This window comes from Cynara cardunculus (assembly GCF_001531365.2).
Source record: "Cynara cardunculus var. scolymus isolate 2C chromosome LG 10, CcrdV1, whole genome shotgun sequence".
Lineage (NCBI taxonomy): Eukaryota > Viridiplantae > Streptophyta > Magnoliopsida > Asterales > Asteraceae > Cynara > Cynara cardunculus.
This window is the reverse complement of record NC_037537.1, coordinates 19752119-19766086: the sequence shown is the minus strand read 5'-3', so window position 1 is coordinate 19766086 and position 13968 is coordinate 19752119. Positions and strand designations below refer to the sequence as shown.

The 13968-nt window shown below is 34.6% G+C and overlaps 2 protein-coding genes across 5 annotated transcripts in view; both read left to right on the top strand.

The window, feature by feature from the left end:
* The first annotated feature begins 3588 nt into the window (after positions 1-3588).
* LOC112519014 (TOM1-like protein 5) lies at positions 3589-12263 on the top strand. Of its 4 annotated transcripts, XM_025126889.1 has the most exons (11): positions 3589-3745; positions 5724-5839; positions 5908-6020; positions 8468-8546; positions 8691-8789; positions 8889-9008; positions 9181-9338; positions 10675-10750; positions 11052-11137; positions 11313-11471; positions 11557-12263. In XM_025126889.1, the coding sequence occupies exons 3-11, from the start codon at positions 5920-5922 to the stop codon at positions 11888-11890; spliced, it is 1212 nt and encodes a 403-aa protein (XP_024982657.1). In that variant the 5' UTR covers positions 3589-3745; positions 5724-5839; positions 5908-5919; the 3' UTR covers positions 11891-12263. The 4 variants fall into 4 exon arrangements, with proteins under 4 accessions (XP_024982657.1, XP_024982658.1, XP_024982656.1 ...); XM_025126890.1 differs by lacking the exon at positions 5724-5839 and having other exon boundaries at positions 5918-6020; XM_025126888.1 differs by lacking the exon at positions 5724-5839.
* A 614-nt stretch (positions 12264-12877) lies between these two features.
* Positions 12878-13968, top strand: part of LOC112519116 (farnesylcysteine lyase) — a 17471-nt gene continuing 16380 nt past the window's right edge. Inside the window, exon 1 of the mRNA XM_025127100.1 lies at positions 12878-13432. Within this exon, the coding sequence (XP_024982868.1) occupies positions 12929-13432 (504 nt within the window). The 5' untranslated portion in view covers positions 12878-12928. The remainder of the gene's footprint in view (positions 13433-13968) is intronic.

Below are 13968 nucleotides of genomic sequence, written 5' to 3'. Positions count from 1 at the left end.
TGTATTTGATTATGTTTATCTGCAGTTAATTACACGAATTCAGATATCTAGCTTTAATAAGTTGTACTTACGCACAATCTACTTGCAATCTTAATTAAGTTTTAAGTAATATGCATTAATAAATATTACTTTACACATAAAAAATGGTTTTTAAGAATTTTTGTCAAATGCTTTATAATATAGTATAGATATTAACAATTAAGAAACCACAAAATTAAAAAGCGGGTAAAATGACCATAATGTCCCTCCTTTAATTAAACTTAACAGAAAAAGCTAAACGCCCGTTAGAAAAAGGAACAAAAATCGCTGCAAGATGACAAATTTATAGTTTCCTCTTGTTTGTATTTAAACACAAGTTTCTAGAGTAAATTACAAATTTGGTCCCCATGGTTTATCAAAAATACCATCTATGGTCCCTGTCGTTAAAAATGATCTTTTCAACAAACCAAACCATAGGATCTAAATTTGTGGTTAACTCTTAAGTTTTTTAAGGGGCCGTTTACCAAACACTTCCGATAAGCGTTTATTGGTAAAACTTACCACTATCATTTACTTACCAAGTATACATTTTAGTCCACCAAACCGGTATCATATGCAACAATTTATCTGGTAAGCGTTTACCATGGTAAGAGTCGTCGCCCTCACTTATCGGATAAGACTTTTGGTTCTTGTCTCGCTTTTATCGGATAAGATTATAGGTCCTTACAATATTCATCCGGTAAAGTAACGTGACTTAGTGTTCACTTACCTAAATAAGGATTTGATAAACAGCCTATATATATATATATATATATATATATATATAGGGCTAAGATCAAATGTTAACCAAAGTTTTTGTGTTAACTTTGTTAACCGATTTTGGCCATTCAATCTTTCAATAAACGGTTGTGATTAATCATGATTAAAACTTTTTTTTTTAAATTCAAAATTGCATAAAGATAAGTGAACAATGTTGAAAAGGGTATTTAGGTAAAAAAATTATGTAACTCCCATATCATTAATTAATTGGGAGTTACAAAATCAAAATTCTATGATTTTTTTGTTAATTTATTTTTGTTAATTTATTTTTGTTAATATAAGAACCATATGAACACAACTATATATATATATGAACCATTGTGTCAAATACGAACAAAAATTTGACATATATATGAACTTGGACTGCATAGCATTTATAAACACAATATGAACATAAAAAGAATAACTGTTATACGAAATAAAATAAATAAATAAACATGTATGAACACAATATGAAAAGCTTGTGAATAATAGTTCCTTCATTATAAACACATTCAGGAGCGATCCTTTGTCAATTGGAGTTTTATACATGCATTGCATCCACACTGTTTAAGGTTTACCCCTTGTTCATATATGTTTCTGATCTTATATGGTTGTTCACCCCTTGTTCATATCGTGTTCACCTCTTGTTCATATCGTATAAAATATATATGAACACATAACCCCAATGCTATGAACACCGGGTGCAAACACTTACACAAATATAAAGATTTGGTATCAAGCTTAAAAAATAACATTTGTGTTCATATGATAGAAGTAACATGAACACAATGGTTCATGATTCATAAAAGTCTGTAATATGACAATATGAAAATGAGCCGTGCATGTACTCTCATTTGAACATGTGAATTAGGTACGTATTTTAATAATTAAAGAAAAAAGATATCAATACAAGATGAGTTATAAAAAACACAACACATCGTAATGAACATAATTTCGATTAAAACGAATCTAAAAAAATAAAAATCTATTTCCAAGACATTTGCTTTGGTTAATTTATTCAATTCCCGACCTCAAATTCCGATTGTCATCATAAACCATTTTAATCTTCTCACTGTTGTCGATTTATTTTCCATGCGTTTATCTATATTAGCTTGATCGATACCGAAAATTTTTACTACCGTGTTTTCTATGCAAATTAAAAACTGATAAAACAATAAACATGGAAGATCAAGATTAAAAACAAAAATTATTAATATTATAAATGTATATATTTTTGGATTTGATGATTTGTAACTCCCCATTAATTGTTTGGGAGTTACATATCAAATAAATTTACTGAAATACCCTTGTAATTAAAATGTGAGCATGACATAAACCTACAAGAAGAATGAAATTTGATTGGTTGCCATGGTTTTTAAAGTTAAGACAAAGTTATTGATTAATATTTGATTTTAGCCATATATATATTAATTAGAATATTATCACACAGACAGCGTATATATATATATATACTAGTTGTGTACCCGCGCAATGCGGCGGGAGCCATGAATTTTAACGATTTTGAAGTTCTACTGGTTTTATAAGATAAGATTTAACGATGATATATGTTACATTTGGTCTTTACATATTAATATAATTTGAATAAATAAGAGTTATGATTCCAATTACAGACTATCGATGAAAAAAATTGTATGACAGTTTATAATCCAATATATTTAAAATCCAACATATTTAAACGACTCCACAAATGTGTTCAATTTACACAAAGAGCAAAGAACCAAGAAACTTGAGTTTTAAGATAAACACTCAAAATCAATAAATAAAACTACAAATTTGACAGATCATAAGCCATGAAAAAACCAAAAAAGATGGGTTTTAGAATGAAATTTCAACTGCTTACCCTCTTTCTTGTACAGAAACTCAGATTAAGGTTGAATTAATATATATATATATATATATATTTCAAAAAAACCCAAGAACATATTAATTCAGAACATATTATACAGTACAATTTGGATAGTATATATATATAAATAAATAACTATAAAAGTATAAATCGTAAATATTAAAAAAAATATTTTCACAGTATATATAATATATAATAATATAATTAAGTCAAAAATATTCAATATTGGACTCATTTCGAAGGTATTAACGAGACGATTATAATGGTGTAACTTGTTAAAATAAAAATRTATTTTTTAAATATTTTTTAATTGATATACGATTATGTATATTAATTTTATAAATGTTTAAAATGAAACATTTAAAAGTAAATGACGTAAATGAAATTAATTAACTAATTATAAGGGTATACAGTATAAATTTAAAATTATAATTTAAAAAAAAATTGGTTGTGAGAAGGTGAGTGTATGTGAAGGGTGAGTGTATATGAGAAGAGAAGGAGGTGAAAAAGTGAAAAAATAAAAAAGTGATATAAAGAGTATCTTGGTCATTTAAAATTTTAAAACTTTAAGATTTTTATTAAATTTGCTTTATAAAATAGTATATATATTAATTAGAATATTATCATACAGACAGCGTACAACAAGTATAAATAAAAGGGTTATCCGGAAAAGCGATGCGGAATCGGGAAAGGCGCTTGGGTGTGTGCTGCAGATTAACAAAAGAAAAAGGAAAAAAGAAAAAGGAAAAGGGTGAAAAGGACGCGTGTCAAATAAAATAACCCGCAGGTGACGGTAGCCAGACAGCATCAGTGCTTTACTTGTGCTGTATCCAGTGTGTCAGTGTGTGTGTATTTCAGAAGACACACCCTCGTGCCTTTTCCCACCCCCTCTTCATTTTTACACCCACAATACCTCCTTTCCATTATTTTTTCACACCTTACACATCTCTATATCTATCTGTCTATCTGTCTCTCTCTCTAGCCCCTTTTTCATCTCTTCTTGGAGACTTTGATGACTGAATTATTGAATGTTGAAGCGATCATAGGGTTTTAGCAACTCCCAATCGGTGTACTCTTCTTTCTTTGCTGATTTGGAAGGTACCCTTGTAGATTGATACTTTGATTCACCCTTTTATGATTGTAACTGTTTTCTTGATTGATTACAAGGATATCTGCTTTGATTTTGATCTACTTTGTTGGTGATGTTTGGTGGTATCGATGAAACAGTTTGATTTATGCTAATTTGATATGGGTGTTGTTGCAAATTGAAAACCCGCACTATTTACTTTTGGTACTTGATGTGGTTGGTACTTTTGATATCGAAACTTCCAAATCTATATCAACATGGGTTGTAAGCTGTTCAGTGAACTTTTATTTCTGGAATGGAGGGAGCACGATATAAGAGAAATAGATGGATAGAGAGAGAAACAGAGATAGTTTGCGATTGGTGCTTGATGAATAAGAGTGTGCGATGGAGTTGCTGGCCTTATTTTGATGAATTTTGGTGCTTTATAACTTAGTGATCTGCTTGTGGTTAAGGATTTCGGGGTATCTTCTATCGAGGTTATGGAGAACATTTAATTTGGTCTAATTGGCTTTTGAACCTATACAAACTGAAATTGGGTGCAGAAAGTTCACTTGGGTCATCCAAAACTTTTCGATCATGGATCTTGCAATTGTTAAATGAAGGGGTAGCTGGACTTGTAGTTAAAAGCACCTAATTAACATATCTTCAACATAGCAGCAGGTTGGTTAATAGGATGGTGTCAGCTGTCAACCCTCAAATGAGTAGGGATATGCTTGGATATTGCTTCATGGTCAGAAAACCGAACTAACACATTACATGGGCTATAATTTTCCTTCTGAAAACCTTGCTTTTTAATTAACAAACCTGTTGGATGGAAACCCAGCTGAAAAACCTGTTTGAAAGAGTGATTTTTCAAGATAAGTTTACAGTATACAGGTCCACTTGACATAAGAATCATCCAATGCTAGTTGAGGTGCGAATCGTGTAATATGTTACTATAGAGAAGTAAATAGTTATATAGTGATAAAATGAACTTATAGATGACAACAGTAAATATACATGATCTAGGTCTCCCAGCTATGTTCTAAATCAATGCTAACATGTTTTGATTATATGTTCTCAAAAGGTTATTCGATCAATAACTCTATTCATCTTTGAGTCCATTGATTTTTCACAACTTGTTGCAACCTTGGGGTCTTCATGTAAACAACCCCTCTTCTCCTTAGGGTAGAGGGAAGGTCGTACATTCTACCTCTAGATCCTACTTTCAACGGGATGTATTGTGTATATTTGGTTTGGTTTCTTCATCCTTGAGTATGTTTTGAATTTGTGCCACAGACCTCACTTATTGAACTTTTTGGTGACGCAAAGGTGAAAAGGAGGTGTAGTGCTGGTAGCTTTATGTACTGTTTAATTACTTTTTATTTCTTTCAGCTGTCTTAGAGATCAGATTGCGCTCCTAGGATTTGAGCCACATTTTCTGCAACTTTGTGATACCAGATTTTTTGTAGTGAAATTTTCTTTTTTCTAGCGTTTTACTCTCTAAAGTTTCTTCATAAATCTCTATATTTGTTTGTCTATATCTTTAGCATGATTTCCGTTATTTTTAATAAGACATGAAAATCACGACATATTAAGGAGGAAGCTGCAAATGAAGGGTTTAACTAAACTATCTTCAAAGTAAGATTTCCATCAAGGGAATTAAAATTTCATTTACTATTTCAAGCTTCATTTTGCTTGTTATTGGGGTATAAAATTAAGTGTAAAGATGCTTATTTAGTTTATAATCTTCTACAAACAGGAAACATTGCTATTAATATAGGATGTTTGAAAAATGGAAATTGTAGCGATTTCACTGAGAAGCTGGGGACCTTTTGATGGACTTAACCCTATCTTCTGGCAGCCCTACAACTCATTTCTTGTTTTACGATAAAAGATCACCCAAGGAAATGATTAGATCACATTATTTCAAAATCTGCTTTCTCGGTTGTAGTTTTCTTCTTCTTATATCTAGTTGTATGAATGATTCTTAACCGAGAGTCACTACAGGTTTTACATTAGTTGTCTCTGTATGTGGTCACGTTCTGCAAGTCAAAGTGTATCAACTGGATACTATCTGGCAAAATACTCAGCACCGTCCTTATGATTGGTTTTCTTTTATATATGTATGTATTTCTCATAGGGTAAAGATGGTTAGTGGTGAACTTTCTTAATTGCTTGTTGTTAACCTCAGATACTGTTAGACATGGCAGCTGAACTTGTTAATGCGGCAACAAGCGAAAAACTCTCAGAAATGGATTGGACCAAAAGCATTCAAATTTGTGAACTAGTCACACGTGATCATAGGTAAAAGTCAATGCTTATCTTCCTGTTTGTGGGTGTGTTGTTTAGAAATATCCTAAAATGGGTGAATTGGTACTCACGCCAAACTTCCACAAACATGATGTTAAGCTTCATTATATTTTATCTCTTGCATGCACACACATATAATATATTTGATATCATTTTACTACATATATTATCTTTGCTATGTGCTGTCGCAGATTACATGAGACAACTTTTGTTATTATACCCGTGTGTTAATTACTTATGAGATATAAAAGGGTCTCAATGGACATATTTTTTTTCCTTTAGTTTAATCCACACCAAATTTTCTCTTTTATTTACACTTCATGTGGATTAAGACAGCATGATTTGACTATATTGACTGCCCTCCATGTTTGTTGTAAGATCGTTGACGGAAATGTTGCTTATAAATATGGAGAGTTTGCTTCTATATGGAACGAAGATTTGCAGGAAATAATATAAGAGAACTAGAAAAATGTCTATAAGGCAGCATGTAAATTTAATGTGCATGCCAAGATAGAGGAGAGTAAATGTCTATGAAGTTCTACCCCAGGAAACAGAAGATGCTTATTTAGCTCCATACAGCATAAGGTTGGCACACTTTAGGGTAAAACTGTAAAATATATAGTACACCCTACGCCTCATGAGACTGAAAGATGCGGGACCTTCTTTAGAGCTTTTATGTTATTATTGTCCTTTTTTGTGGTTTTCTACTGAATTTTTGTCTACCTCTAGAATTGGAATTGTGCGGGATTTACATCCTTGCACCTTTAGTTACTTGCTTACTTTTATTTTTCCTGCATCTTTCTTACTATCCGTTTTCGAGTTGGCCTTATGATCTACCGAAAAGCATGTGCATTTCCACATGACTTGGCATCTTTGGATTTGTTCATATTAGCACTAATTTGTGATCTGGGTTATTGATTTTCCACAGAAAGGCATGACACATGCTCTTCACTTGTATTTCGAATTGGGTCTTGAAGAGGGGTGTAGGTTGTCCATGGTTGGGACTTGGGCTACAGTGAAGAGAAACTCAAATTAGTGGAGTACGCCTGAGGAGTTTGAATTAGATAGGAGTGCATAGAGGGAGATGTTCAAGTGCTGGAACTGGGGGCGGGAGTGGTGGCTTGATCTTTTTTATGTTTGCTTTTTTTTTTTGATATGGTGGTGGGAGACCCCTCCTATCAAGTAAAAAAACCATAAACAGGAACAAAATACGCGCTCGGGTGGGGGCGAACCACATCCACCAGAAAGGACCAAGGAACCCCGAGAAGGAGGGAGGGAAGAGAAAAGGAAAAGAAGAGAAAGAAACCAACCACAACTTTCTTAAGGGGGTTGCTTAATGGTTTCATTTAAGCCGACAGCAACTAATTTTGAATAAAAGGTTTCTTGTTCGTAATATTAATATGCCAAGTTATGTTCTACCTTCCTTTTCTAAAGCCGTATCTTCATCAATCAAGTCATAACTGGTCAAGTAATTGCCTAATCAACCAATGTTCAGGCTTAAACCTTAATGTCGAAATTACGTCTCCTTTATTTTTTCTTGGGGCTTTGAGAAACAAAATAAATTCTCCTGATTGTACGATCACCTTTTCTTTACCACTCCAGTCGTTGCTTTTCTTTCTGTTACTTTGAAAGTAGCTGCTTCAGCTTCAGCCACTCGAATTTTCGATATTCCTTTTTATTTCTCATCAAACGAATGGCATCTTCTTCTGGAAATCCTAGCTATTCTTAGCATGATATTGGGGAATCTCATTGCTATTACTCAAACAAGCATGAAACGTATGCTTGCATATTCGTCCATAGCTCAAATCGGATATGTAATTATTGGAATAATTGTTGGAGACTCAAATGATGGATATGCAAGCATGATAACTTATATGCTGTTCTWTATCTCCATGAATCTAGGAACTTTTGCTTGCATTGTCTTATTTGGTCTACGTGCCGGAACTGAGAACATTCGAGATTATGTAGGAATATACACGAACGATCCTTTTTTGGCTCTCTCTTTAGCCCTATGTCTCTTATCCCTTGTCTTCTGCAAATAGAACCCTATGCGTGTTCATTGTTCAGGTGTAGTGTGGTATCAAAAATAGATATTTTGTATACTCGTGATTAAATATGCAGGCATCTTTTCCATAAAAATCTCATAGCAATATAGCATTTTAAAAAGTATCCTACATATCAACCATGTTTTGAAACCTATTTTCTGGCTTCTTTGTCTGTGGCTACTGCTGTTGCCATTTTCCCTTAACTTATACATTGCTTGTGATGGATGACGTTTTGCCGACCACTCCCTCTTGAAAGGAGTTTTCAGTTGGGGTAGGGGTCAAATGATTTACATGTACTTGTAAAAAGATCAATAATTGCGTGTTCCCGTAAAACCATATTAAAAGACTGCATATGATACAATTGGATAAAACCTGAAAATCTGTTTGAATTTACAGGCAAGCTAGAGATGTCATTAAAGCCATCAAAAAGCGCCTGGGAAGTAAGAACAAAGATACTCAACTATTTGCTGTTATGGTGAGTTATGCGTGTTTGTGCTGAACATGTTACTCTTTCGAGCATTTCTATACCCAAATCTTGTTTTGGCCATTGGCGTTTACATCTCCGAGGATTATGATATTTCTGACTATATGTTGGCATTTCATGATCATTTTCTTTCAGTTGCTAGAGGTGTTGATGAATAATATTGGAGAACCAATTCATACACAAGTGATTGACACCGGGATCCTCCCTCTACTTGTGAAATTAGTCAAGAAAAAGGTATGGCAAATCTTTTAATTAGAACCTTTATGCTACATTTAATCCGGATTTATGCATATAGTGTTTCATTTTCTTTTGTTAATTTTTTTTCTCTTCCAGTCCAACTCTGATCTACCTGTACGGGAGAAAATATTTCTTCTTCTAGATGCTACACAGACATCCCTTGGTGGAGCTTCTGGGAAGTTTCCTCAGTACTATTCTGCATACTATGATTTGGTGGTAGGTATATATACGTCGTCTTTTGTTGTATCATTCTTATAGTTGCATCACTTCCCGCATTTCATTATTCTCTGTCTTCCATAGTTTGAACATCTATTGGTTGTAGAAACTTAATTTCATTAGAGATTTGTGAATGATTGTCACCTCATCTTCTGACTGGTTGGGATGTCAGAGTGCTGGAGTACAATTTTCCCAGAGACCCGAAGTTCTCCCAAAAAATTATTCAACTTCAGACAGCAGTAAAAGCAACTCAAGTAACGGGGAACTTGCTACCACTGGAAATGACAGGAGTGCACCACCGACCGCCCCACAAGCCGTTCCTGAATCTAGGTATATGTTGCTATCTTTTCTTACTGTTCCTTGTTATGGAACTTGGAACTACACCTTGTACTCAAAAATGGTGGAAGCATGTTGATCTCATTTGCATTTAATTGTCAAGATGGGAAATTTTATCCACTCACCCCCATAATGTCTCTTTAAGTACTACAAGACTCCTGATCTTGAAAACAACTTAGACACAATTGGTCAAGAACATCAGAGTGTTGTAGGTTCTCACCGGGGAACGAAAAGGACTAATATAGTTGCTCGACCCTTTTAGTATCCCAGGTATGCTATTCTTATAGCTTTTGTGCCTTCCTTAACACGATATCTCATTTTAATCCTGCCTTTTATTTTACCCACCCTCTATCCCCTTCCATTAATTTTCATAATTTTCCCCAACACCTCAATTTGTTTTTATCTCCTAGAGACATGGCAATCTGCTTTCTGGAATGAATCTTATACTCTCGGAGCTGTAAAGTATCACCGAAGAAGATCTCTGTTTCTGAGAGGGATTTGAGATTAATCATTGATTGCAAGTCTTTTAGTATATCCTCTTTATCTTCTTTATTCTCATGAGTTCTGACAGGATCACAGTCTTGGTTCAACACTAGTTCATTCATATCTACTCTGAAGATCGTTTTTAGGTTCCTTAGTTTCTAGCAAGATGTGTGCATAGACCTTGAAATTATTTGCAAATTTTCTGTTAAAATCTGTGAGCCATTCTCTTCATGTGAGTGTGAACTGTTTATTAGCCTTGAAATGCAAGTGCTGTCACGAAAAATCTTCAAAGTAACCATTCCAATTGGTGCAATAGTTGAGTAGGTGTTCTTATTTGGATCTACTAAGTTGATCTGCATCGTGTATAAACTTCCAGTCCTATCAGTCTCCACCGATGCACAAAAACATGGGATTCTCTCATCAGAACCGTTCAATGGAACTTCTCAATCTAGAAGAAAATTACTTCTGGTGGCTGGAGCCCTGGAGCTGTAACTCAGATTTGACGACCCCAAGTATTCCTAGATATTTGAAAAGTTTAATCTGGGTTCCAAAAAACGTTCTAGTCTCCACCTCAGCCCATGAAGCATTCTCTGGGAAATGTGAGGTTCTCAATATCTCCTCTTTAAATGTTTCCAACACTTCTACGGTTATCAACCCCCAACTTTTATTCCAATATTCTCATGTAGAAATAACTTCAGTAAGGAGAGGTGAAATCTGCAGTGCGGAAATGGGGAAGAAACACACCAAGAGGATTCCTTAAAAAATGAGGCTTATTATTATGTTTTGTGGGTTATAATTGTTCTACTCGCATGCTTCTAAAAGTTTGTTATCATCTTTCTTTGAACAGTATCATTCAAAAAGCTGGATCTGCATTAGAAGTCTTAAGAGATGTCCTTGATGCCATTGATACCCGATATCCAGAGGTTCGTGGATTGAAGTATTATCTAACGTTTTAACGTTCATGCTTATCATCTTACAAGACTCCTAAAGTCAGAATATACAGAGGCTTATCTTAATTTGATGCCATTAGTGGCATAAGCATTATCTAATTTCTTCACGACACAATCATCTTGATTTTCTGATCTTTTTTAAATTGAAAGTTGGATTCTGTTTTTTCAGGGTGGTTGATAATTTCTTAATGATGTTTTGTCCATGTGAACCTTGCTATATTTGATGATTTACTGTTGATGTTGGTGTTAATTGTCATCTCATTGTTAATTACAGCAAGCCAAGGATGAGTTCACCCTGGATCTTGTCGAACAATGTTCATTTCATAAACAACGAGTAATGCATCTTGCAGTTACTTCTCGGTAAGTCATCCTTGTGTGGCTGAAGCAATAGAATGCAAGGTGCATATTTATGTTCATGTACAAATATGTTGTATTGTATGTAAAGAAAACAAGAAAAGATAAACTAAAGAAATATTTAAATTCATATCAATAATCCAAATCATACCTTTAGTTGATATTTGCTTGCTTGTCTTAGGGATGAGAAATCAATATCTCAAGCAATTGAGTTAAATGATCAGCTCCAGCAGGCACTTTCAAGACACGAAGCCCTTGTTTCCGGCAGATCAACGCTTACAGCAACCCAAGTTGACCACGAAGATGCCGAAGAAGAGGATCCTGAACAACTCTTCAGAAGGTATGTGCTATGCGTAACTTAATTGGCTTCTTGATATTTCCATTTCTGGTAAGTCATATGCTCACATTTTGATTCTTTAATACAGGATGAGAAAAGGAAAAGCTTGTGTAAGACCCGAGGCTGAGAACCATCAAACAGATCGGCCTTTAGGATTACTAGGATCTGCTGTTCCAGCCGACAGGCTTAACCGACCACTTATTAGGCCGATCAGTTTGGAGCCAAAACAAGGACCAATTACAACCAGACCGGCTGCAGCCGTGTCGATCCCACCACCGCCTGCAAAACACGTTGAAAGGGAGAAATTCTTTCAAGAAAACAAAGCGGATGGTTCAGGTCTTGGTGGTCACATGAGGGGTCTCTCTTTACACAGTCGAAACGCCAGCAGTTCTCGCAGCGACAGTTTCGACTTCAGTGACTGATACGAACCAAACGAGGTTATTATGTGGGGTGATGTTTAGGATTTGATGTGTGCGGTGCGGGGATTTGATCTATGGTGTAGCGGCCATGGTGAAAGTATATATATGTTGAATGAGACTTGTTTTGTTTTTATTATACAAAGCAGTGATATGTGAAAGATAGGATATTATTGTTATCAAGAATGAAGAAGAAAAGAAAAAGACAAAGCGGATAGAAGGTGTTTTATAAGTCAAATAGCAGATGTTAGTAGTGGTTAGTCTTTGTCTGTTTCTGGGATTTCTTTAACTTGTTGGATTCTTTTATTTTGTGTGTTTTTGTCTCAATCATTAATTGGGCCTTTTATTTTTATTTTCTGTATATCTTAGTTTTTGGGCCATTTTGCATGTATTTTGATTAATCTCAATGGCTTTGAAGATAACTAACTCATAAGACAAACCTTATTAATTGTAAGCAGACTCGAGTTGGTGACCTATTGGAATCAGTCGACTCGAATTGGTGATCTATTGGCTATTGAAATCTTATACGGTAAGTAAGCAATAATTATGCATTTTATCGATAAATGCTTATCGGGTAAGTGGTTAGGTAAACGACCCTCAAAATAGATTGAAGTAACATAGCCTAAATTTGGTTTACAATTTTTCTAAAATAAAGGTAAAGTAATTTCATTATTTGTTTTGCTTTATTAAATGTTTTATATTGTTTTTAAAAATAAAGAAAACATAAAAACTTTGTAGTTCATAAAAGTGACATCTGATTGGTTTAAGTTTGAATTTCAAAAGTCAAATGTGTTTATAAGTATCATGTTCAAATTAAAGAAGGAATAAAAAATCACTTATAGCTACGGAGGTTTAAATACGATGATTCTGAACTACTCCCAAAGCAGGGGAGATCGATTTATTTATTTATTATTATTATTTTTTATAAATTTTAGAGAAGTGTTAAAAGACAACAAAATATTTTAATATAATTAATATAGTGTGGATGAGTTGAGCACTTCCGTTCCGGTTCCATTCATCGCCGACGGTGGGTTCTGCAGCAACATGTTCACTGCTGTTCTCATAATCCTCTCGCTTTTCTCTCTCACAATCCCATCATCATCTTCTTCCGATCAACAACCCCAAACTACTGCTGATGTATGCATCATTGGTACCGGCATCGCCGGCTCATCTGTCTCTCACTTCCTCCGCCAATACTCCCCGACCATCGCTCAAATCCGCATGTTCGAGCGTCATCCAGTCGTCGGAGGCCGTATGGCAACAGTCACCATCGCCGGAGAAACATTTGAAGCCGGCGCCTCAATTCTTCATCCCAAGAACTACCACGCCTTGAACTTCACGCACATGTTGAATCTCAAAGTCAAGGGGCCTTCGCCTTCTGAAAATTCTTTCTCGCTCGGCATCTGGGACGGCCAACAGTTTGTATTCAAAACTATTGACTCCAAGTCAAAGAGTCAGCTGGTTCAGTATTTAGTCTCCCTCGCTAATTCGATACGGATGTTCATCCGCTATGGCATTTCTCTCCTTAAAATGACCGGTTTTGTTGAGGTACATCTCTTATTCTCTCTCGCTCTCCACTTGATTTTTTTTAAATGTCAACCTGCTTAATTTTGGTTTTCAATCCTATTAATCTTGTAATTCTATAGTTAATTAATCCTCAAAAACATGACAAATAGGAAAGCGGTTAGTGTGGTATTGATGGATAAACATAGTTAGTAGCATACAATTCTAGTACTATTATCTGAAGCCACATGGATTTCAATGTAGTTAGGTTTTTCAATGTGTAACCCTACCATTTGGCTGTTTAGTCAAACAAAGAATCGGCATAATCTATGTACCATATATAAGGGGCTGTTTGGCAGTTGCTGAATGGTTTGGTGCAGAATGGCTTGCTGAATGGTTTGGTGCAGAATGGCTAAGTGGTCAGAATGGTTAAGAGGGTCAGAATGGTTAAGTCCTGAATGAAATATTGTTGTTTGGTAAATGTTAACAAATTACCCTTTTAACCCTGTATGCTTTGGTCCTATTTTTTATTGAACTAACAGATACCAAAAAAGAAATTAGGGTTTCACTTCAACCCAAAT